At 38.2% G+C, this 26,973-nt stretch overlaps 1 protein-coding gene across 2 annotated transcripts in view; it reads right to left on the bottom strand.

Annotated features, from left to right (window-relative positions):
- NLRP3 (NLR family pyrin domain containing 3) overlaps positions 1-26,973 on the bottom strand; it is a 57,384-nt gene that overhangs the window by 18,046 nt on the left and 12,365 nt on the right. For both annotated transcript variants that reach the window (XM_067031880.1, XM_059061725.2), the window contains 2 exons: positions 23,956-24,126; positions 22,762-22,932 (listed from right to left, as the gene is read on the bottom strand). In XM_067031880.1, coding sequence (XP_066887981.1) covers positions 22,762-22,932; positions 23,956-24,126 — 342 coding nt within the window. The remainder of the gene's footprint in view (positions 1-22,761; positions 22,933-23,955; positions 24,127-26,973) is intronic.

The following is a 26,973-nucleotide window of genomic DNA, read 5'->3' on the forward strand; positions in this document are numbered from 1 at the left end:
ACTGAAAGCAATTCCTCTAAGATCAGGAACAAGACAAGGATGTCCACTTTCACCACTTATTCAACATAGTTTTGGAAGTCCTAGCTTCAGCAATCAGAGAAGAAAAAGAAATAAAAGGAATACAAATTGGAAAAGAAGCAGTAAAATTGTCACTGTTTGCAGATGACATGATACTATACAAAGAGAATCCTAAAGATGCCACCAGAAAACTACTAGAATTAATCAATGAATTTGGTAAACTTGCAGGATGCAAAATTAATGCACAGAAATCTCTTGCATTCCTATACACTAATGATGAAATATCCGAAAGAGAAATGAAGGAAACACTCCAAATTACCACTGCAACAAAAACAATAAAATACCTAGGAATAAACCTACCTGGGAGACAAAAGACCTGTATGCAGAAAAATATAAGACACTGATGAAAAAAAGTAAAGATGATACCAACAGATGGAAAGATATACCATGTTCTTAGATTGGAAATGACTATACTACCCAAAGCAATCTATAGATTCAATGCAATCCCTATCAAATTACCAATGGCATTTTTTACGGAACTAGAACAAAAAATTTTAAAATTTGTATGGAGACACAAAAGACCCCGAATAGCCAAAGCAGTCTTCAGGGAAAAAAAACAGAGCTGGAGGAATCATACTCTCTGACTTCAAACTATACTACAAAGCTACAGTAATCAAGACAATATGGTACTGGCACAAAAACAGAAACATAGATCAATGGAACAAGATAGAAAGCCCACAGATAAACCCACATACCTATGGTTAACTAATCTATAACAAAGGAAGCAAGGAAATACAATGGAGAAAAGATAGTCTCTTCAATAAGTGATGCTGGGAAAACTGGACAACTACATGTAAAAGAATGAAATTAGAACACTCCCTAACACCATACACAAAAATAAACTCAAAAGGGATTAAAGACCTAAATGTAAGACCGGACACTATAAAACTCTTAGAGGAAAACATAGGAAGAACACTCTTTGACATAAATTACAGCAAGATCTTTTTTGATCCACCTCCTAGAGTAATGGAAATAAAAACAAAAATAAACAAATGGGACCTAATGAAGCGTAAAAGCTTTTGCACAGCAAAGGAAACCAAAAACAAGATGAAAAGACAATCCTCAGAATGGGAGAAAATATTTGCAAACAAATCAACGGACGAAGGATTAATCTCCAAAATATATAAACAGCTCATTCTGATATTAAAAAAACAAACAACCCAATCCAAAAATGGGCAGAAGACCTAAATAGACATTTCTCCAAAGAAGACATACAGATGGCCAAGAAGCACATGGAAAGCTGCTCAACATCACTAATTATTAGAGAAATGCAAATCAAAACTACAATGAGGTATCACCTCACACCAGTTATAATGGGCATCATCAGAAAATCTACAAACAACAAATGCTGGAGAGGGTGTGGAGAAAAGGGAACCCTCTTGCACTGTTGGTGGGAATGTAAACTGATACAACCACTATGGAGAACAGTATGGAGGTTCCTCAAAAAACTAAAAGTAGAATTACCATATGATCCAGCAATCCCACTACTAAGCATATACCCAGGGAAAACCACAATTCAAAAAGACACATGCACCCCAATGTTCATTGCAGCACTATTTACAATAGCCAGGTCATGGAAGCAACCTAAATGCCCATTGACAGATGAATGGATAAAGAAGATGTTGTACATATATACAATGGAATATTACTCAGCCATAAAAAGGAATGACATTGGATCATTTGTTCAGATGTGGATGGATCTACAGACTGCCATACAGAGTGAAGTAAGTCAGAAAGAGAAAAACAAATATCGTATATTAACGCATATATGTGGAACCTAGAAAAATGGTACAGATGAACCGGTTTTCAGGGCAGAAATTGAGACACAGATGTAGAGAACAAACGTATAAATACAAAGGGGGGAAAGTTGAGGGGTGGGGGGGGTGGTTTGATGAATTGGGCGATTGGAATTGACATGTGTACACTGATGAGTATAAAATTGATGACTCATAAGAACGTGCTGTATAAAAAAACAAAACAAAAACCTGAGCCTAGGGGCTTAGGGGAGGGATGGAGTGGGAGATTGGGGTTAGCAGACGTAAGCTATTATATATGGAATGGATAAACCACAAGGTCCTACTGTATAGCACAGGGAACTCTATTCAGTATCCTATGATAAACCATTTTAAAAAAAAGTAAGCAGAGCGATGGAAATTCCAAGAAGGAACCAAAAAGGAAAGCTAGAGATTAAAACAACAGCAACAACAAAAAAAACCCCAAAATAATAATACTGTAACAGAAGAATGCCTTTGATGGGATTACTAGTAGACTGGACATAGCTGAGAAAAGAATCTCTGAGCTTGAGGATATCTTAATAGGAAGCTCTAAAACTGAAAAGTAAACAGAAAAAAAAGATGGAAAAAAAAACCCAGAATATCCAAGAACAGTGGAATAACTATGAAAGTTGCCATATGAGTGTAACACACACATAATGGAAATACCAGAAGGAGAAGAGAATGGAAAAGAAGAATTACAGGAAACAAATATGACCAAAAATTTTCACTAAGTTAATGTCAGATGCCAAATCATAGATCCAGAGAATGCCGAGCAATATAGATAACACACAAAAAAAAGGATAAAAAAACTACAGCTAGGCATATCATTTTCAGAACACAAAAACTCAGAGGTAAAGGAAAAATCCTGAAAGAAGCCAGAGGGGGGAAAATACTTTTTCTGTTTAGGAGTAAAGATAAGAATTACAACTGACTTATTCTCAGACATCATCAAACAAGAAAAGAATGGAGTGAAATATTTAGTGTTGAGAGAACAGAAACAATCCTAGAATTCTGAACCCTGTGAAATTAGCCAACAAAAATGAATATCATTCAGCCTTTGTTTCTCAGACAAAAAAAAATTGAGGGTATTTGTCGCCAATAGAACACCTTGCAAGAAATGAAATGTTACTTTAAAAAGTTCTTTAGAGAGAAGGAAAATAATATACGTCAGATGTGCATAAAGAAAGGAAGAACACCAGAGAAGGAACAAGTGAAGGTTAAATAAAAACTTTTATTTCTTATTCTTAATTGATCAAACAGATAACATCATGTTCAAAATAATACCAACAATGTATTCAATGATTTATATTTATGTGTATATATATCCTTATATATAAATTGAATGAATGACAGCAATTATACAAGGGACAAAAAGGAGGAATTAGGATTACTTTGTTATTATAAGGTATTCATACTGTGAAGTGGCATAGGGTTATTTGAAAGTAGACAGATTAGTTGTAAATATGTATTGCAAACTCTGGAGCAACCACTAAGAAAATTTTTTTGGAAGTAAAATGGAGGGAATCCTGGCTGTCCAGTGGTTAGGACTCAGCACTTTCACTGCCATGGGCCCAGTTCAATCCCTGGTCAGAAAACAAAGATCCCATAAACTGGGCAGCACAGCCAAAAAAAAATAAAGTATGACGGATGTGCTAAGAATAGAGAAAAAATGGTATATAAAAGGTCCAGTTAAAGTCACAAAAGGCAGAAAAAGAGATGAAGACAAAAATAAGATAAAAGAACAAGAGCAATAAATGGAAAATGGGAACAAATATGAGATATTAATCCAACAATGTCAATAATAAATTTATCAATGATCTAAATAAATCAATTAAAAGTCAGGTATCAGAGAGTGAACAAAAAATAAAACCCAACTGTTTATTGTCTACAAGAAATCCACTTTAGGACTTCCCTCGTGGTGCAGTGGTTAAGAATCTACCTGCCAATGCAGGGGACATGGGTTCAAGCCCTGGTCCAGGAAGACCCCACATGCTACGGAGCAACTAAGGCCATGCACCACAACTACTGAGCCTGAACTCTTGAGACCATGAGCCACAACTACTGAGCCCATGTGCCACAGCTACTGAAGCCTGTGCACCTACAGCCCATGCTCCGCAACAAGAGAAGCGACCACAATGAGAAGCCCACACACTGCACCAAAGAGTAGCCCCCACGTGCCACAACTGGAGAAAGCCCGTGCATAGCAACGAAGACCCAAGGCAGCCAAAATATAAATAAATAAATAGAAATCCACTTTAAATATAAACACATACAGATTAAAATTACAGGAATGGAAACAATGGTTTAAAAAATAAGTGTAAAGGGATAGAGAAAGATATAGCATGCTAACACTAATCAAAAGGGAGCAGAGGATATGTGGCATAGGTGATAGATGATAGATATAGATAGCTAGCTAGCTAGCTAGATAGATAGATAGATATACATATACATATATGCAATGGAATATTATTCATCCTTATAAAAGAAGGAAATCCTGCCATTTGTGACATGAATGAACCCAGAGGACATTATGCTAAGTAATTTAAACCAAAGAGAGAAAGACAAATACCATGTCATCTCACCTATATGTGAAAAAAAAAAAAAAAAAACCACCAAACTCATAGTTAACAGAGTAGAATGGGGGTTACCAGAGGTTGGGGGGATGGGGGAAAAGGGGAGATATTGATCAAAGAATATAAACTTTCAGTTATAAGTTCTGAAGACTGAATGTACAGCTTGGTGACTGTACATTCACCAAGTTAATATGTTGTATATTTGATATTTGCTAAGAGTAGATTCAAGTGATCTCACCACACACAGACAAAAAAGTAACAATATGATGGGTATGTTAATTAGCTTGTTTGTGGAAATTAGTTCACAATGTATATATATATATATAAAAACATCATGTGGTACATATTAAATATATATGACTTTTATTGGTCAATCATACCTAGATAAAGCTTGAAATTGTTTTAATTTAAAAAATAAAGCAGGAGTATCTATATTAATTTCAGACAGAGCAGCCTGCAGAGCAATGAAAATTATTAGGGATAAAGAGGGACATTATATGATGTTTATATTGGTCAATTTTCCAAGAAGACATAACAATCCTTAACATATGTGTGCCTAAAAAAAGTCAAAATATGTGAGGCAAAAACTGATAGAACTTCAAGGAGAAAAAATATATGTATCTATAACACATTGCTGGGGACTTTAACACCCCTCTATCGGAAATTAACAGATCCAGCAGGCAGAATATCAGTAAGGACATAGTTGAACTCAGCAACTCTATCAATGAACTGAAAACAATTGACATCTACGTGTGGTTGCCAAGGGGGAGTGGGAGTAGGGGAGGGAGGGATTGGGAGTTTTGGATTAGCAGATGCAAACTATTATATTCAGAAAGGATAAACAACAAGGTCCCACTGTATAGCACAGGGAACTACATTCAATATCCTGTGATAAACCATAATGGAAAAGAGTATATATGTATATATCTGAATCACTTTGCCATACAGCAGAAATTAACACAACACTGTAAGTCAACTATACTTCAAAAAAATAAACTAAAAAAAATTGACATTTATGGACTACTTCACCCAACAACAGAGGAATACACATTCTTCTCAGGCTCACATGTAACATTCACCAAGAGAGACCACATTCTGTGTCATAAAACATATGGTAACAAGTTTAAAAAACAAATCAGACTGAAATCAAATGAAACTAGAGATAAATTACAGAAAGATAGCTGGAAAATTTCAAAATACATGGACACTTCTTTTTTCTTTCCATGTTAATTACTGTGTTTTAACTATTGCATCTTCCCCTTTACCAGAATATTTACGAATTATTCTTTGTGTAATCCCAAGGTACATTATTAATGCAAATTAAAGGACAGGTTAGTTATAAATATTAATGACCCAGGAAAAGTAACTTTTGGCATGGAATTTCATAACACATTCAATTTTCTAAACAAAACATGGATCAAGGAAGAAATCTCAAAAGAAATTTTAAAATATTTTAAACTAAATGAAAATAAAAACACAACTTAAAATTTGTGGGATGCAGCAAAAGCCGTGCTTAGATGGAAATTTATAGCAAGGGATGCATATATTAGTAAAGAATAAAAATCTAAAATCAATCATCTAAGCTTCCACCTTAGGAAACTAGAAGAAGAGCAAGTTAAATTCAAAGTAAGCAGAAGAAAAGCAATAAAAATTAGAGCAGGAATCAATGAAATTGAAAACAATAAATTCTTATCAAAAAAATCAATGAGGGCTTCCCTGGTGGCACAGTGGTTAAGAATCTGCCTGCCAGTGCAGAGGACATGGGTTTGAGCCCTGGCCCAGGAAGATCCCACGTGCAGTGGAGCAAATAAGCCCGTGTGCCACAAGTAAGGAGCCTCCACTCTGGAGCCCGCAAACCACAACGATTGACCCCATGCCACAACTACTGAAGCCCATGCACCTAGAGCCCATGCTCCGCAACAAGGGAAGCCACTGCAATGAGAAGCCCATGCACCACAACAAAGAGTAGCCCCTGCTTGTCTCAACTAGAGAAAGCCCACACACAGCAACAAAGATCCAACACAGCCAAATATTAATTAATTAATTAATTAATTAATATTCTAAAAAAAGAAAATCAATGAATCTTGGCTTTCCTTGTGTTGCAGTGGTTAAGAGTCCGCCTGCCAATGCAGGGGACACAGGTTTGAGCCCTGGTCCAGGAAGATCCCACATGCTGTGGAGCAACTAAGCCCGTGTGCCACAACTACTGAGCCTGCGCTCTAGAGCCCATGAGTCACAACTACTGAAGTCCGCATACCTAGAACTGGTGCTCCGCAACAAGAGAAGTCACCACAATGAGAAGCCCATGCACCGCAAGGAAGAGCAGCCCCCACTCACCACAACTAGAGAAAGCCCGCACGCAACAACGAAGACCCAACGCACACAAAAATAATTAAAAAAAAAAAAAAGAAAATCAATGAATCCAAAAACTGATCTCCTGAAAAGATCAATAAAATTGATAAATTTCTAGCCAGGCTAATGAAGAGAAACAAAGAGAGAGGGCTCAAATTACTAATATCAGAAATGAAAGAAGGGAAATCTTTACAGTTCCCCAAAATATTAAAAGGATAATATAGGAAGCCTACAAACAATTTTATGTGCACAAATTTTATAAGTTAGGTGAAATGAACCAATCCTTTAAGGACAAATTTTGCCAAAACTCAAACAAGAAGAAATAGTCTGAACAGAACTTTATCTATTAAAGAAATTGAATCAATAATTAACAAACTTCCAAAAGAGAAAGTACTAGACACAGATGGTTTCACTGATGAATTCTAACAAATGTTTAAGGAAGAAATTTTACCAATTCTCTACAACTTCTTTCAGAAGAGAGAAGCAAAGGGAACATTTCCAAATTCATTCTATGAAGCCAGCATTATAAATATCTCTTATGAGCAAAGGTGCAAAAATCCTCAACAGAATATTACCAAATTGAATCCAACAATGTATAAAAAGTTATATACCTTGATCACATGGAATTTATCCCAGGTATTCAAGACTGAATCAACATTTGAAAATCAATTAATATAATCCATCACTTCAACAGAATATAGAAAAACTTGCATGATCATATCAATAGTTACATAACAAGCATTTGACAAAATCCAACACCAATTCATGATGAAAGTACTCAGCAAACTGGGAATTAGGGAAAGTTTCTGGACTTGTTTTTAAAAATATACAAAAAAACCTACTGGTAACAGCATACTTAAAGGTAAGGAACTTGAAGTTTTCCCACTAAGATTAGGAAAAAGACAAGGATATCCCCTCTCACCACTCCTTTTCTTCATCATAGTAGAAGTCCTAGCTAATGCAGTAAGACAGCAAAAGGAAAAATAATAAAAGGTATACAGATTGGGAAGAAAAAATAAAGCTGTGTTCACAGAGGACATGATCTTCCATATAGAAAATCTGAAAGAACTGACAAAAAAACTCCTAGAATGAAAAAGCAATTTCAGCATGGTTGCAGGATATAAGGTTATGAGGACACAGGGAGGGAGAAGGGTAAGCTGGGATGAAGTGAGAGAGTAGCACTGACACATATACACTACCAAATGTAAAACAGATAGCTAGTGGGAAGCAGCTGCATAACACAGGAAGTCAGCTTGGTACCCTGTGACCACATAGAGGGGTGGGATAGGGAGGGTGGGAGGGAGGCACAAGAGGAAGGGGATATGGGGATACATGTATACATATAGCTGGTTCAGTTTTTTTATACAACAGAAACACAACATTGTAAAGCAATTATATTCCAATAAAGATGTTAAAAAATGTGGTGTGTATATATATATATATATATATATATATATATATAATGAAATACAACCCATCCATAAAAATAGAATGAAATAGTGACCTGGTGGTGCTGGTAGAGTGGTTAAGAATCTGCCTGCCAATGCGGGGACATGGGTTCAATTCCTGTTCTGGGAAGATCCAACCTGCCGCGGAGCAACTAAGCCTGTGGGCCACAACTACTGAGCCTGCACTCTAGAGCCCATGGGCCACAACTATGAGCCCACATGCCACAACTACTGAAGCCCACGTGCCTAGAGCCTGTGCTCCACAACAAGAGAAGCTGCAATGAGAAGCCCGTGCACCTCATCGAAGAGTAGCCCCACTCACTGCAACTAGAGAAAGCCCACATGCAGCAATGAAGACCCAATGCAGCCAAAACTAAAAAAATTAAAGAATGAAATAATGCCATTTGAGCAACAGGGATGGAACTAGAGATTGTCATACTAAGTGAAGTAACTCAGAAAGAGAATGACAAATACCATATGATATCACTTACATGTGGAATCTAAAATATGACACAAATGAACTTATCTACAAAACAGAAATGGGCTCACAGACATAGAGGATAGACTTGTGGTTGCCGAGGGGGGGGGGGTTGGGGGGATGGAGTGGAAGTTTAGGGTTAGCAGTTGCAAACTGCTATATATGGAATAGATGGACAATGGGGTCTTACTGTATGGCACAGGGAACTATGGTCAGTATCTTGGGACAAACCATAATGGAAAAGAATACTGAAAAAAGAGTGTATATATAAATATATGTATAACTGAATCAGTTTGCTGTGCAGCAGAAATAAACACAACATTGTAAATCAACTATTTTTTAAAAAGATGTGGAACATATATACAATGGAATATTACCCAGCCATAAAAAAAGAATGAAACAATGCTATTTGCAGCAACATGGAGGGATATGGAAATTATCATACTACGTGAAGTAAGTCAGACAGAGAAAGACAAATATCATATGATATCATTTATATGTGGACTCAGAAAAAAATGATACAAATGAACTTATTCACAAAACAGAAACAGACTCACAGATTTGGGAAACAAACTCATGGTTAACAAAGGGGAAATGTGGGGAGGGAGGGATAAATTAGGATTTGGGGATTAACATATACACACCACTATATATAAAATAGATAATCAACAAGGACCTACTGTATAGCACAGGGAACTCTACTTAATATTCTATAATAACCTATATGAGAAAAGAATCTGAAAAAGAATGGATATATGAATATGTATAACTGAATCACTTAGTTGCATATCTGAAACTAACAGAACATTGTAAATTAACTATACTCTAATATAAAATAAAAATTTAATTAAAAAAAATCCATCCCTTTCCTATACTAGCAACGAACTAGTAGAATTTGAAATAAAACACAATACCATTTATATTAGCACCCCAAAAACTGAAACATTTTAACTGAGCAGGACCCTATGAGGCCTTCCCAGAATAGACTTACACCCATGTCCTCCACCTGCTTTCTGTCTGAAGAAAAGCTTTAGTCAAAGAATAAATTTAATCAGAGAGGTGAGAAAATGCAGAAAGAAAGGAAAACAGTCAAGCAAGACAAAATAATAATACTTTAGTCATTAAACAAAGTCAAAGACCTTTAGTTCTTCCTCAAGGACTATAGATAATATTCTGACCCATGTCCTTTGAGCTGTTTTGCAGAAACTGAAACCCCCACCAGGTGGAAGAAGTTAATTTTATGCTGCCCACAAGTGCGTAGACCCCAGACCATTTGGCACCAGAAGGTTGATGATGCTGACTCTTGATTACCTCACCACCAACCAATCAGAAGAATGTCCATAAGCTGACCACGCCCTGGTCCTTGAACACTATAAGGCTCCTTACTACACCCTCCAGGGTGGGACTCACAGTTCTGAGGGCATTAGCCCACTGTGGCCCCCTTTGCCTGGCAAAGCAATAAAGCTATTCTTTTCTACTTCATCCAAAACTCTGTGTCCACATTTCTATTCGGTGCAGGTGAACAGAGGCTGAATTTCAGCAACAATACTTAGGTATAAATCTAACAAAATATGTATAAGATCTACATAAGGAAAACTACAAAAGCCTGATAAAAGAAATCAAAGGACTACATATATGGACAGATAGTTCATGTTTATGGATAGGAAGACTCAATGTTGTCAAGATGTCAGTTCTGCCCAACGTGATCTATAGATTCAATGCAGTCCCAATAAACTTCCCAGCAAGTTTTTGTGTGTGTGTGGATATTGACAAAATGATTCTAAAGTTTAATGTAGAAGCAAAAGACCCAGAATAGCCAACAAAATAGTGAAGGAGAAGAACAAAGTTGGAGGACTGACACTATTCAGCTCAATGACTTACTGTAAAATAACAGTAATGAGGACAAAAGAATAGACAAATTGATCAGTGGAACAGAATAGAGAGCCCAGAAATAGAGGAACATAAATACAGTCAACTGATCTTTGACAAAGGAGCAAGGGCAAAGATAAGTCCTTTCAGCAAATGATGCTGGACAACTAGACATCCACATACAAAAACATGAATCCAGACACTCATACCCTTCACAAAAATAATACAAAAATTAACTCAAAACTGACCTAAAGGTAAAACACAAAACTATAAAACTCCTAGAAGATAACATAGGAGAAAATCTAGAGGACTTTGGGTTTGGCAATGACCAAATTCATGATCCAAGAAATAAATAATTGATAAGTTGGACTTTATCAAAATTAAAATTTTCTTCTCTTGGAAAGACACTGTCAAGATAACAAAGAGACAAGCTACACTGGGAGAAAATATTTGCAAAAGATATATCTGATAAAGGACTGTTATCCAAAATATACAAAGAACACTTAAAACCCAACAGTAAGAAAAGAAAAAATCCTGTCAAAAAATGGGCTAAATGCCTTAACAGACACCTTATCAAAGAGGATATACAGATGGTAAATAAACTTATGAAAATATGCTCCACATCATATGTCGTCAATGAAATGCAAATTAAAACAGCAATGAGATACCACCACATACATATCAGAACAGCCAAAGTCTGGTACACTGAAAACACCAAATATTAGCAATGATATGGAGCAATAGGAACTCTCATTCATTGGTGGTGGGAATGCAAAATTTTATACCCACTTTGGAAGACAGTTTTTCAGTTTCTTACAAAACTAAACATTTGTTACAATATGATCCAGCAATATCACTCCTTGGTATTTACCCAAAGGAGCTGAAAACTTATGTCCATGCAAAAGCCTGCACACAGATGGTTATGGAAGCTTTATTCATAATTATCAAAACTTGGAAGCAAACAAGATATCCTTCATTAGGTGAATGGATAAATAAACTGGTACATCCAGACAATGGACTACTAGTCAGTGCTATAAAGAAATGGCAAAAACTTAAATACATATTACTAAATAAAACAAGCCAATCTGAAAAGGTTACATATTGTATGATTCCAACTGTACGACATTCTGTTTTAGGCAAAATTATGGAGACAGTAAAATGATCAGCGGTTACCAGGGATTAGAGGTGAGGGTGGGATGAATAGACCAAGCATGGAGGATTTGGGGGGCAGTAAACCTACTCTCTATGTTACTACAATAGTAGAAACATATCATTATACAATTGTCCAAACCCACAGAGCATACCAAATGAAGAGTGAACCTAATGTAAACTATGAACTTTGGGTGATTATGATGTGTCAGTGTAGGTTCATCAGCTGTAACAAATGTACCACTCTGGGGGGTGATGGTGATAATGGGGGAGATTATGCATATGTGAGGTAGGGGCATATGGGAAATCTCTGTATCTTCCTCTCAATTTTGCTGTATCTAATTCCCCTCTAAAAATGTCTATTTAAAAAGAAAAAAGCATAAGAGTAATATCTAGGTTTAAGATCTGTTTGGGGAGCCACCTGCATACAGGTTGTTTTCAAAGCTGAGGGGCATATGAGAGTTCCCAGAGAGTGTAGAAACATTTAGTGAAAAAGAAAACCAATGGTGAAATCCCCAGACCACAGGAAGAGAAGTCAATGCAGAAGCCAGAGAAGCAGAAGCTATAAAATTAGCAGGAAAAACTGAGCAGTGCCCTAAAAACAAGAACGAAGTGTTTCAAGGAGATGATGAACAGAATTAAAGGCAACAGATTTCAACTAGGATTAGGACTGAGGAGAATCTATGAGAGTCAGAAACAGGATCACTGAGGGTCAACTGAGAGTTTATGCTCTGAACCCCTTCACTTCTTTTTGCTTTGTGTGGAGTGTTTTCCCCTGGCTTCTTCATGGCTCTCATCCTCAGTTTATTTAGTACGTGATCCCATGTCATCTGCAAGAGAGGCATTTACTGAACACTTGGGCAAGGAAGGAGTCCTCATTGTCACTCCAGTTTTTATTATACCACTTACATATATTGTACATTGTTTTGCTTGTCTATTGTCTAGTGTTTATTACCCACTATAAGAATGTTTGTGAAACCCGGGTCCTGGTTTGTTTTACTCACTCCTGCTATCAACACCCACAACTGGGTCCCCAGAGTACCTGGAAAACAAAGGGGCTAAATCACATCTGCTGAACAAACCAAGAGCAGCAGAAGCCAAATTGCTGAGATAGAGTAATCATATAAGGGAAGGAAATGAAGGCATTGAGAATAGACTTTTTTTGGTAAAGAGTTTGGCAATATCTGAGGATGGGTCACTGGGACAGGCCCAAGGAGGTAACAGAGCTTTGTGAACATCTATGGGTTTTAATTATGGATTAACACATTATTCCTCAGTAAAGACCCTTCCTGGTGTATTTGGTGCTGATCTGGTTGGTATTTCTGTCAGTAACATTAATGAAGACATTTACAGTTTGCTTGTTATATGTCTAGGTAATACTGACAGGATCATGATTCAAAAATGCCTAGACAGCTCTCTCACCTGCCCGTTTGCATCTCTTACAAGCGTCCTACATTAATAAATCTACTTCTTGCCTATCACTGTGCCTCTCGCTGAAGTTCTTCTGCACTGAGACACAAAGAACCTGAGCCTCAATAATTCCAGACAACAGCACAGAGATTTCTTCAAGATGGCAGAGTAGAAGGATGTGTGCTCACTTCCTCTTATGAGAGCACCAGATCACAACTAACTGCTGAACAATCATCAACAGGACGATACTGGAACTCACCAAAAAAGATACCCCACATCCAAAGACAAATGAGAAGTTGCAATGAGATGGTAGAAGGGGCACAATCACAATAAAATCAAATCCCATAACCACTGGGTGGGTGACTCACAAACTGGAGAACAATTATACCACAGAAGTTCACCCACTGGAGTGAAGGTTCTGAGCCCCTCATCAGACTTCCCAACCTGGGGGTCCAGAAATGGGAGGAGGAATTCCCAAGGAATCAGACTTTGAAGGCTAGTGGGATTTGATTGCAGGACTTTGACAGGACTGGGGGAAACAGAGACTCCACTCTTGGAGGGCACATGCAAAGTAGTGTGCACATCGGGACCCAAGGGGAAGGAGTGATCCCATAGGATCACTGAACCTAGGACTGAACCAGACCTACCTGCTAGTATTAGAGGGCCTCCTGCAGAGGCAGAGTGGGGTGGCTGTGGCTCACCACGACGACAAGGACACTGGCAGCATAAGTTCTGGGAAACACTCCTTGTTGTGAGCCCTCCAAGAGTCCACCATTAGCCCCACCAAAGAGCCTGTAGCCTCCAGTGCTGGGTTGCCTCAGGTCACACAACCAACAGGGAGGCAACACAGCCCCACCCACCAGCAGACAAATGGATTAAAGTTTTACTGAGCTCTGTCCACCAGAGCAACACCCAGCTCTACCCACCACCAGTCCCTCCCACCAGAGAGCTTGCACAAGCCTCTTAGATAGCCTCATCCACCAGAGGGAAGACAGCAGAAGCAAGAAGAACTACAATCTTGCCACCTGTGGAATGAAAACCACATTCATATAAAGACAGACAAAATGAAAAGGCAGAGGACTATGTAGCAGATGAAGGAACAAGATAAAACCCCAGAAAAACAACTAAATGAAGTGGAGATAGGCAACCTTCCAGAAAAAGAATTCAGAATAATGATAGTGAAGATGATCCAGGATGTCAGAAAAAGAATGGAGGCAAAGATTGAGAAGATGTAAGAAATGTTTAACAAAGACCTAGAAGAATTAAAGAACAACGACCTAGAAGGATTAAAGAACAAACAAACAGAGATGAACAATACAATAACTGAAATGAAAAACACACTAGAAGGAATCAATAGCAGAATAACTGAAGCAGAAGGATGGATAAATGATCTGGAAGACAGAATGGTGGAATTCACTGCCACATAACAGAATAAAGATAACAGAATAAAAAGAAATGAAGTCATCCTAAGAGACCTCTGGGACAACATTAAGATTCACATTATAGGGGTCCCAGAAGGAGAAGAGAGAGGACCTGAGAAAATATTTGAAGAGATTATAGTCAAAAACTTCCCTAACATGGGAAAGGAAATAGCCACCCAAGTCCAGAAAGTGTAGAGAGTCCCAGGCAGGATAAACCCAAGGAGAAACAAGGTGAGACACATAGTAATCAAATTGACAAAAATTAAAGACAAAGAAAAATTATTAAAAGCAGTAAGTGAAAAATGACAAATAACATACAAGGGAACTCCCATAAGGTTAAGAGCTGATTTCTTAGCAGAAACTCTACAAGCCAGAAGGGAGTGGCATGATATATTTAAAGTGATGAAAGGGAAGAATCTACAACCAAGATTACTCTACTGGCAAGGAACTCATTCAGATTCGACGGAGAAATCAAAAGCTTTACAAACAAGAAAAGGCTAAAAGGATTCAGCACCACCAAACTAGCTCTACAAAAATGCTAAAGGAACTTCTCCAAGTGGGAAACACAAGAGAAGAAAAGGACCTACAAAAACTAACCCAAAACTATTAGAAAATGGTAATAGGAACATACATATAGATAATTACCTAAAATGTGAATTGATTAAATGCTCCAACCAAAAGACACAGGCTTGCTGAATGGATACAAAAACAAGACCCATATATATACTGTCTACAAGAGACCCACTTCAGACCTAGGGACACATACAGTCTGAAATTGAGGGGATGGAAAAAAATATTCCATGCAAATGGAAATCAAAAGAAAGCTGGAGTAGCTATAATCATATCAGATAAAATAGACTTTAAAATAAAGAATGTTGTAAGAGACAAGAAATAACATTACATAATGATCAAGGGATCAATCCAAGAAGAAGATATAACAATTATAAATATATATGCATCCAACATAGGAGCACCTTAATACATAAGGCAAATGCAAAAAACATTTATAAAAGAGGAAATCGACAGTAACACAATAATAGTGGGGGACTTTAACAGCTCACTTACACCAATGGATAGATCATCCAGACAGAAAATTAATAAGGAAACACAAGCGTTAAATGACACAATAGACCAGATAAATTTAATTGATATTTATAGGACATTCCATCCAAAAACAGCAGATTACACTTTCTTCTCAAGTGCACATGGAACATTTTTCAGGATAGATCACATTGTGGGTCACAAATCAAGCCTAAGTAAATTTAAGAAAATTGAAATCATATCAAGCATCTTTTCTGACCACAACACTATGAGATTAGAAATAAATTACAGGGAAAAAAATAAAAAAACATGGAGGCTAAACAATACACTACTAAATAACCAAGAGATCATTGAAGAAATCAAAGAGGAAATCGAAAAATACCTAGAGAAAAATGACAATGAAAACACGACATTCCAAAACCTATGGGTTGCAGCAAAAGCAGTTCTAAGATGGAAGTTTATAGCAATAGAGTCCTAACTCAAGAAACAAGAAAAATCTCAAATAAACAATCTAACATTACACCTAAAGGAACTAGAGAAAGAAACCCAAAACCCAAAATTAATAGAAGGAAAGAAATCATAAAGATCAGAGCAGAAATAAATGAAATAGAAACAAAGAAAACAGTAGCAAAGATCAATAAAACTAAAAGCTGGTTCTTTGAGAAGATAAGCAAAATTGATAAACTTTTAGTCAGACTCATCAAGAAAAAGAGGGAGAGGACTCAAATCAATAAAATTAGAAATGGAAAAGGAGAACTTACAACAGACACCACAGAAATTTGAAGCATCCTAAGAGACTACTATAAGCAACTCTATACCAATAAAATGGACAACCTGGAAGAAATGGACAAATTCTTAGAAAGGTATAACCTTCCAAGACTGAACCAGCAAGAAACAGAAAATATGAACAGACCAATCACAAGTAATGAAATTGAAACTGTGATTAAAAATCTTCCAACAAAGAAAAGTCCAGGACAAGATGGCTTCACAGGTGAATTCTATCAAACATTTAGAGAAGAGCTAACACCCATCCTTCTCAAACTCTTCCAAAAATTTGCAGAGGAAGGAACACTCCCAAATTCATTCTATGAGGCCACCATCACCCTGATAACAAAACCAGACAAAGATACTTAAAGAAGGAAAATTACAGACCAATATCACTGATGATTATAGATGCAAAAATCCTTACCACAATACTAGCAAACAGAATCTAACAACAAATTAAAAGGATCATACACCATGGTCAAGTGAGATTTATCACAGGGATGTAAGGATTCTTCAATATACACAAATCAATCAATGTGATACACCATATTAACAAACTGAAGAATAAGAACCATACGATCATCTCAATAGATGCAGAAAAAGCTTTTCACAAGATTCAACACTCATTTATGAAAAAAACTCTCCAGAAAGTGGGCATAAAGGGAACCAACCTCAACATAATAGAAGCCCTATAGGACAAACCCACAGCAAACATCATTCTCAATGGTGAAAAACTGAAAGCATTTCCTCTAAGATCAGGAAAAAGATAAGGATGTCCACTCTCACCACTATTATTCAACATAGTTTTGGAAGTCCTAGCCATGGCAATCAGAGAAGAAAAAGAAATAAAAGGAATACAAATTGGAAAAGAAGAAGTAAAACTGTCACTGTTTGCAGATGATAAGATACTGTACATAGATAATCCTAAAGATGCCACCAGAAAACTACTAGAGCTAATCCATGAATTTGGTAAAGTTGCAGGATACAAAATTAATGCACAGAAATCTCTTGCATTCCTATACATTAATAATGAAATACCTGAAAGAGAAATTAAGGAAACAATCCCATTCACATTGCAACAAAAAAATAAAATACCTAGGAATAAACCTACTTAAGGAGGTAAAACACCTGTACTCAGAAAACTATAAGGCAGTGATGAAAGAAATCAAAGATGACACAAACAGATCAAGAGATATACCATGTTCTTGGATTGGAAGAATTAATATTGTGAAAATGACTATACTACCCAAAGCAATCTACAGATTCAGTTCAATCCCTATCAAATTACCAATGGCATTTTTTACAGAACTAGAACAATAAATCTTAAAATTTGCATGGAGACACAGAAGACCCCGTATAGCCATAGCCATCTTGAGGAGAAAAAATAGAGCTGGAAGAATCAGACTCCCTGACTTCAGACTATACTACAAAGCTACAGTAATCAAGACAATATTGTACTGGCACAAAAACAGAAATATAGATGAGTGGAAAAGGATAGAAAGCCCAGAGATAAACCCACACACCTATGGTCAACTAATCTATGACAAAGGAGGCAGGGATATACAATGGAGAAAAGATAGTCTCTTCAATAAGTGGTGCTGGGAAAACTGGACAGCTACATGTAAAAGAATGAAATTAGAACACTCCCTAACACCATACACAAAAATAAACTCAATATGGATGAAAGACCTAAGTGTAAGACCAGACACTATAAAACTCTTAGAGGAAAACATAGGAAGAACAAACACCCTTTGACATAAATCACAGCAGCACATTTTTGGACCCACCTCCCAGAGTATTAGAAATTAAAACAAAAATAAACAAACGGGACCTAATGAAACTTAAAAGCTTTTGCACAGCAAAGGAAACTATAAAAAAGAGGAAAAGACAATCCTCAGAATGGGAGAAAATATTTGCAAATGAATCAATGGACAAAGGATTAATCTCCAAAATATATAAACAGCTCATGCAACTCAATATTAAAAAAACAAACAACCCAATCCCAAAATGGGCAGAAGACCTAAATAGACATTTCTCCAAAGAAGACATACAGATGGCCAAGAGGCACATGAGAAGTTGCTCAACATCACTAATTATTAGAGAAACACAAATCAAAACTACAATGAAGTATCAGCTCACACTGGTTAGAATGGGCATCATCAGAAAACCTACAAACAACAAATGCTGGAGAAGGTTTGGAGAAAAGGGGACCCTCTTGCACTGTTGGTGGGAATATAAATTGGTACAGCCACTATGGAGAACAGTATAGAGGTTTCTTAAAAAACTGAAAATAGAATTCTCTTATGATCCACTATTGGGCATAGCTAGGTTATGGAAGCAACCTAAATGCCCATCAACAGATGTATGGACAAAGAAGATGTGGTACATATATACAATGGAATATTACTGAGCCATTAAGAAGGAATGAAATTGGGTCATTTGTAGAGATGTGGATGGACCTAGAGAATGTCATACAGAGTGAAGTAATTCAGAAAGAGAAAAACAAATATTGTATATTAATGCATATATGTGGAATCTAGAAAAATGATACAGATGAACCAGTTTGCAAGGCAGAAATAGAGACACAGATGTAGAGAAAAATGTATGGACACCAAGAAGGGAAAGCAGAGGGGTGGAGGAGGTGGTGGGATGAAGTGGGAGATTGGGATTGACACATATATACTAATATGTATAAAATAGATTACTAATAAGAACCTGTTGTATATTTTTTAAAATTAAATTTTAAAAATGCCTAGAAAATGAGTCAAAAGAAAGATATGAAGAAATTTAACAGACCTAAATGTGAGGTGTCACACAGGTTGGAGCGGGCAGGATATATTGTAGAAACCTTCTAGAGAGCCTACTAGCAACTCATCATGAGGGAGTGTTGTGCTGGAGTTAAGGGGTGGGTGGTGGGTTACACTGGACTATATCTGCATTAGGTTCCACTGCCTTTAAGCTCTTTGAGCCTCAAGTTATTTCTTTCAATTGGAGACACTGATATCTACTCAATGTAGTTTTTATGAGGCCAACTGAGATAACCCACGTAAAGAACATGGAAGAGCAGTGATACACAGTAAAGTGCATGTATTAGTGGGTATTTTTGTAGTAGGCACATATATACAATGCAATATTACTCAGCCATAAAAAGAAACAAAATTGAGTTATTTGTAGTGAGGTGGATGGACCTAGAGTCTGTCATACAGAGTGAAGTAAGTCAGAAAGAGAAAAACAAATACTGTATGCTAACACATATTAAAAAAAAATTGTTCTGAAGAACCTAGGGGCAGGACAGGAATAAAGACACAGACATAGAGAATGGACTTGAGGACATGGGGAGGGGGAAGGGTAAGCTGGGATGAAGTGAAAGAGTGGCATGGAAATATATACACTACCAAATGTAAAATAGCTAGTGGGAAGCAGCTGCATAGCACAGGGAGATCAGCTCGGTGCTTTGTGACCACCAAGAGAGGTAGGATAGGGAGGGTGGGACAGAGATGCAAGAGGGAGGAGATATGGGGATATATGTATATGTATAGCTGATTCACTTTGTTATAAAGCAGAAACTAACACACCATTGTAAAGCAACTATACTCCAATAAAGATGTTAAAAAATTTTTAAAAAGAAATACATTTGGTCTTTGTCCCCCATTCCCAGCTCAGAGGTCCTAAAACCCTGGGGATTTCCTGATTAATACGAGTGTCTCTTGTTATTCAAAGGAGCCCCTTTTGATCACACCTGAGTTTATGCTAATGAGGTAACTTAAGGTCGGGCCCCTAGATAGGCTCAGATGGGCTGATCATCAGAAAGCCCAAGTGATTAGAAAGTTGGAACATTCAGCCCCATCCACCAACTTCCAGGAAGGAGAGGGGAGGAAGGCTGGAGATTAAGCTCTATAAAATCTCTTGAACAATGAGATTTGGAGACCTTCTGGGTTGGTGAATATATCCACATTCCAGGAGGGTAAAGCACCCCAACTCCATGGGGATAGAAGAGTCCCTGGGCTCCAGATCCTTCTGTACTTCACCCTATGTGTCTCTTCATCTGACTATTTGTACGCTTTTTAAAAAATGTAAATGTAAATAAAGTATTTCCCTGATTTCTGTGAGTCATTCTAGCAAATTTTCCCACCTGAGTAGGGGGTCGTGTGAATCCTCAATTTGTAGCCAAGTCAGAAAGAAGTGTGAGTATTCTGGGGACCCACTGCTTGTAATTGATGTCTGACATTGGCAGGGGTTGGTGGAGGCAGTCTTTTTGGACTGAGACCTTAGCTGAAGGGTCTGCAATAACTCTGGGTAGTTAGCGTCAAAATCGAATTGACTTGTAGGACACCCAGTTGGTGTCTGCAGAGAATTGGTTATTGGTGTTAGAAACACCCCCAAAATGTATATTATTATTGACTGCAGACATCCAGTAGAACTCATGATCTAAGGTGATTGCCAGAAATATAAGGAAATCCCAGGCTTCACCAGTGACAGTACAGTGCCCTGCCACAGGAGGTGAAAGTTCCAACACACATCTTTAGGAGTATCAGGTTCAGGTCTGGGCATTGTACTTCGAATAGAGACATTAACAGACCAACCCTCACCTAGGACAACATAACTAAATAGGTGAAGGTGCTAAGCCATGTCCTAGTTAAGGGACATGTCCTAGTTTAGAGACATTCAGGCAAAAGATGAGAAGACCTAGAGTGTGACTGTTGTCTCTAGCATGCCTAGAAATGTTTACGCATAAAACGGGTGACTACCCACGTGAATGTCTTAGAAGCAAATGTTTCGCTGCTTCACTGTGCTGCACAATTCCTAAGCTTTCTTTCAACTCTGAGAATCTCAACTTCTATATGTAATAGAGAAGAACAAATCTGACTCCATATTAGATCTGGTTCTTTTACTTTAACCTTTGTGCTCTGTTGCCTGTGCTTAGTCATGCTTTGCCCCTTTGTATAAGAATGTTGCCTGTAGCCTGAAATATACAGAATAGCCTATTCTCACGGCTCTGACTTTTAAGAGTCATCCATTTGGAGATAAAAAGTTGCAGAAGAGAGGGTAACATTTGTCTTGTTGGAGGTTTATGGGAACAGTGTGACCTGACCTACATGGACAGTGCAAGAACAAAGGATTATGACACCTAGAAGTCTGCAACAACCACCCACACCCTTCCCTCAACTTGTCTTTAAAAATGTTTGCTGATATCATCTCACACCGCTCAGATTGGCCATCATCAAAAACTCTAGAAACAATAAATGCTGGAGAGGGTGTGGAGAAAAGGGAACCCTCTTGCACTGCTGGTGGGAATGTAAATTGATACAGCCACTATGAAGAACAGTATGGAGGTTCCTTAAAAAACTACAAATAGAACTACCATACGACCCAGCAATCCCACCACTAAGCATATACCCTGAGAAAACCATAATTCAAAAAGAGTCATGTACCAAAATGTTCATTGCAGCTCTATTTACGATAGCCAGGACATGGAAGCAACCTAAGTTTCCATCAACAGATGAATGGATAAAGAAGATGTGGCACATATATACAATGGAATATTACTCAGCCATAAAAAGAAATGAAACTGAGTTATTTGTAATGAGGTGGATAGACCTGGAGTCTGTCATACAGAGTGAAGTAAGTCAGAAGGAGAAAAACAAATACCGTATGCTAACACATATATATGGACTCTAAGAAAAAAAAATGTCATGAAGAGATTAGTGGTAGGACGGGAATAAAACACAGACCTACTAGAGCACGGACTTAAGGATATGGAGAGGGGGAAGGGTAAGCTCTGACGAAGTGAGAGAGTGGCAGGGACATATATACACTACCAAATGTAAATTAGATAGCTAGTGGGAAGCTGCCGCATAGCACAGGGAGATCACCTCTGTGCTTTGTGACCACCTAAAGGGGTGGGATAGGGAGGGTGGGAGAGAGGGTGACACAAGAGGGAAGAGATATGGGAACATATGTATATGTATAACTGATTCACTCTGTTGTAAAGGAGAAACTAACACACTATTGTAAAACAGTTATACTCCAATAAAGATGTTTTAAAAAAAAATGTTTGCTGAAACCCTTAAAGGAGTGCAGGGTTTGGGGATACGTGAGCCACCCATCTCCTTGCATGGCCCTGCAATAAACCTTTCTCTACTCCAAACTGCAATGTTTTAGTTTGTTTTGCCTCACTGTGTGCTGGGCACATGAACTTGCATTTAGTAGCATAGACATAACTAACTTACTAGCAGTGGGTAGTATCTAGTGCTTCAAACTACTTCAGATATTGTCTCTTCTATTCTTTACCCTCAACTCCATCTGATTAATCTTTTTTAGAGTGACCCCCATCCACATTTTCCAAACAATGTATCCCTAAAGATAAGTCGCTTTATTGCTGAGACACTCATGAAGACTTACCCCAGTTTCTGCAGGTTACATTGTGGATTCTTTGCTTTTTCACATAAAATTCCAACTCCTGAGTCTCCCAGAGCATTTTCCCCCAAGTAGAGTCTGGTCAGGGAATGGTTGGCGCTCAGGACAGATGCGAGATCATCACAGCACACCGATGTGAGACAGCAACTGACCAACCTTCAGAGATGGCAGAAGGTCACAACACCTCTCTCACCCCACGCCCCACTCTGCTGCGACTCAAGAAAGCACTTGTCCTGCCTTTGCTTATAGTCCAGTCCACACATGGAAAGAGTACATCCAAGCTCTTTATTAACTTTCTGTTTCTTTTTCTGGTTGGTATAATAGCATGTAAACACCTTCCAAGCCCTTGCAATGTTACAACATCTTCCCAGATCTCTACATGTATATTTTTATTGTGGTAAAATATGCTTAACATAAAATTTACCATTGTAAACATTTATAAGTGTTCATTTATAAGTGCTACAATTCAGTAGCACTTAAGTACATTCACATATTGTGCAACACTACCGCTGTTTATCTCCAGAACTCTCTTCATCTTCCCAAACTGAAACTTTGTACCCATTAAACAATAACTCTCAATTCCCCTTCCCTGAGCCCCTGGAAACCACCATTCTACATCTTGTCTCTATGGATTTGACAATTCTAGGTACTTCATATAAGTGAAATCATACAATATTTGCCCTTTTTCTTCTGGCTTATTTTACTGAATATGTAGTCTTGTTTTGCTTTGCTTTTTTATAATAGCCATCCTAATGGGTGTGAATCAGCCCTACCATTTTTCAAGTGCTTTCCTGTCTTCTTCAAAATTCAAGTCTCCCAGAAGCATTTAATGAAGAGCTGCATAGAAGGGCAAGTGTCTACATTGCTTTAGCATCATTTTTCCTATTCTGTGTGGACCAAGGCCCTGTCATCAAGTCCCAAAACTCTATAGCAATGCAGTACATTGGTTTTATTTTCTCAGCTAGGTTGTAAATACCTTAAAGGCAAGCATGACATTTTTGATTTTTTAAGTTCCCTTCCAGGGCTGAGTATATGGCTTTTAATTATTGACAAACACCCAGAGATAAACACAGGGAATCCTCTGAGCAGCAAAGGCCATTCTCACACTAAAATACTAAACCCTCGTGACTCATTGAAGCCATAGCTCGTCCTTTTTGAGGGAAATTAGTTCAGACTCACCAGAGCTTCTTCAGATTGCAAAATAGATGCCTCAGTCCCACACACAAAAGTCTGATTCCAAAGTCTCCCAGGGCATTGTGGCTCAGATCCAGCTCCACCAGCTTCTGATTGTTGCTCAAGACCGAGGAGATGTTGAAGCAGCACTGATGGGAAAGGCAACACTGCCCCAACCTCCATGCCAAGCACAGAAACAGAAAACATCAGAACTTGGGCTGCTTTTCTGTCACTGCTTTCTGGTCTAGGTTGGTTTTTAGCACCAGGAAGGGGCACTGTGTTCTCATGTTACAAAGAGAAAGTTATAACTAAATTTTTATGAAAGAAAGTATCATCTTATCAGAACTCCTGACTACAGCTCAAGACATATTGGGAAGTTAGCTGTTGGGCTCACTGGCTCACAGTCTGAGACCACAGCTGCCAGTGAACACCCTCCATAAATAATGGGCATATATATGAGTATATAAATGGCAAGTTCCTGTTTTGTAAATGAAAACAATGGTGAATCTATGGGTTCCACCTCTTTACCACATGTTCCTAACAGCTGAAACTCCTTCAGATGTATACTGTTCTCTCTAGGGTTGTACCCATCTACCTTTTCTCTTTGCCAACCTTGTCCCTGCTATACTGTTTGATGATTTAATCCCAGCCCTTCATCTAAACTGAAGGAGCAAGCAGCTCTGATTCTTGATTTGCTTTACACACACACACACACACACACACACACACACACACACACTCTCCGTCACTACCATCACCACCAACAACAATTAGTCCCTATCAGAGGAGCAAGAACAATATTCCAGCTCATCTCCAGGCGAATAGTTCAAATGTCCTGGAGCTTGTTGGATCATCTTTTCTTCCTCCATTTCCACACCAACTAGAAGTGAATGGATAATAGATCTTATCTGCAAAACATCTCATTCTCACCCATGTCTCCCCATTTGTGTCTCACTTTCTGGAATCACACAGGGGCGATGGGGAGAATGGCATGGGATGATGGTGTAGAGGAAGGTTAAATGTCAAAACCAGTCAGAGCCTTGAAGGCAAGAAGAACATTTTATAATTTGTCAAAAGAGCAAAGAAAAAGCACTCAAGCATAGAAATGCCATGATCAAAGTATAATTTTCTAAATAACACTCTGTCTTTTGTACAGAAAATGATTGGTGAGTGGCAAAAGTAGATGCAGGGAGACCAAACAGCCAACATTCATTCAACATGTATTTTGGGGCATGAACACATGGTAAGAACAATGTCTCCAGACATTATAGAGACAATTGCAGAACAAACATGAATCCTGTCATGAGAAGTTTATGGTCTTAGAGTCTATTGCACTATCCAGGCAAATCATGGTGGTTGTTGGACCTGGGCTGGTGGAGTTGAGATAGGCTGGGACCTGAGACTCTTTACTGCAGTGCTTGCACCTGGACAAATATCTGCTCAAGCAACAGAATACAAAGAAACTATAAGAGACTAAACATAACTGCATTCATGTGTGCAGTTGGGGCAAATTATGAACAATAAGATACAAAAAAGTCAAAACCCGACTGCCATTTCTGAGGTGCCAGGAGCAAAAGCAGAGTACTGCGCATAATCCCTGCACACAGCACCACCAAGGGGGTGGCAGACCACCTAAGCCACACCTCTGGCCCCTACCCTCACCCCATTTAAGGGACCAGCTCGCCCCTCCTCAGGGAGTGAACAAGGGCACCTGTTACTTGTTTTTGCTCCCTTGTGCTGTAGCACGAGCCCCAGTAAAGCCTTGCCTGAATTCATCATCTGGCCTCTAATAACTTTCTGTTGATTAAGGAGTCTAAGGACTCTAGTCAATAATAGAGTGAGGATGAGGAAAAGTGGATATGGTTTGTGTAGTAGGTAAAATAAGACTGGTGATGGAGTGGTTGTGATGAACAAGAGAGGAAGGAATGAAAATGTCCTGGAGTGGTGGGCTTTAACATTGGCTGTGTAGCTCGTCAAAAATGCAGATGTGTGATGGAAGAGGGCTGGAGGGATAGCCAATACAACTGTGTGCTCAACTCAGGGCATGCGAGTCTGATTCACAGTGTGGGCTCACAGCAGGATGAGCTGGAATATTGTTCTTGCTCCTCTGATAGGGACTAATTGGTGGTGGTGGTGGTGATGGTGGTGACGGAGTGTGTGTGTGTGTGTGTGTGTGTGTGTGTGTGTGTGTGTGTGTTTGTGTGTGTGTAAAGCAAATCAAGAATCAGAGCTGCTTGCTCCTTCAGTTTAGATGAAGGGCTGGGATTAAATCATCAAACAGTATAGCAGGGACAAGGTTGGCAAAGAGAAAAATAATTTATTTTATTAATAAATCTATAAGAGATTCCCTGTGACAATTTAACCTATGCAAAATATTTTGATGGGTTCCAGCCCAGGTAGTCATTGCTGTATTTGATGAAACTCTTCAAATCTCATCCGTAAGCATGGCTAATGAAGAAATGGAACATACTGAAAGTCACGTCCTTTCATGACACCAACAAATGACTTATTTTCAGTTCCCCTTTATTCTTCCCCATCTTAAACTTCCCAAACAGCTGTCCTCCAATCAATTTTGCCTTCCCACTTGCTATGGGTTGAATTGTGTCCCCCCGAATATTTCATGTTGAAGTCTCAACACTTAGGGGCCTCAGAATGTGACTATATTTGGAGACAGTGTTTAAAAAGTAATTAAGTTAAAATAGGTCATTAGGGTAGGCCCTAATCCAACATGACTTGTGTGCTTGTAAGAAGAAATCAGACATACACAGAGACCATGTGAAGACACAAGGAGAGGACAGCCAACTACAAGCCAAGGAGAGAAGATGCAGAAGAAACCAACCCTTCTGACAACTTCATCTTGGACTTCTAGCCCCCAAGACTGTAAGAAAATTAATTTCTGTTATTTAAGGCTCCCAGTCTGTTGTACTTTGTTATGACAACCTTAGAAAACTAATCACTAATCTGGTCCTTCTTCTCCCTTTCTCTCTCTCTCTCCCTCCCTCTCTCTCTCTCTCTCTCTCACAC

This window comes from Kogia breviceps, chromosome 4 (genome assembly GCF_026419965.1).
Source record: "Kogia breviceps isolate mKogBre1 chromosome 4, mKogBre1 haplotype 1, whole genome shotgun sequence".
Classification (NCBI taxonomy): Eukaryota; Metazoa; Chordata; class Mammalia; order Artiodactyla; family Physeteridae; genus Kogia; species Kogia breviceps.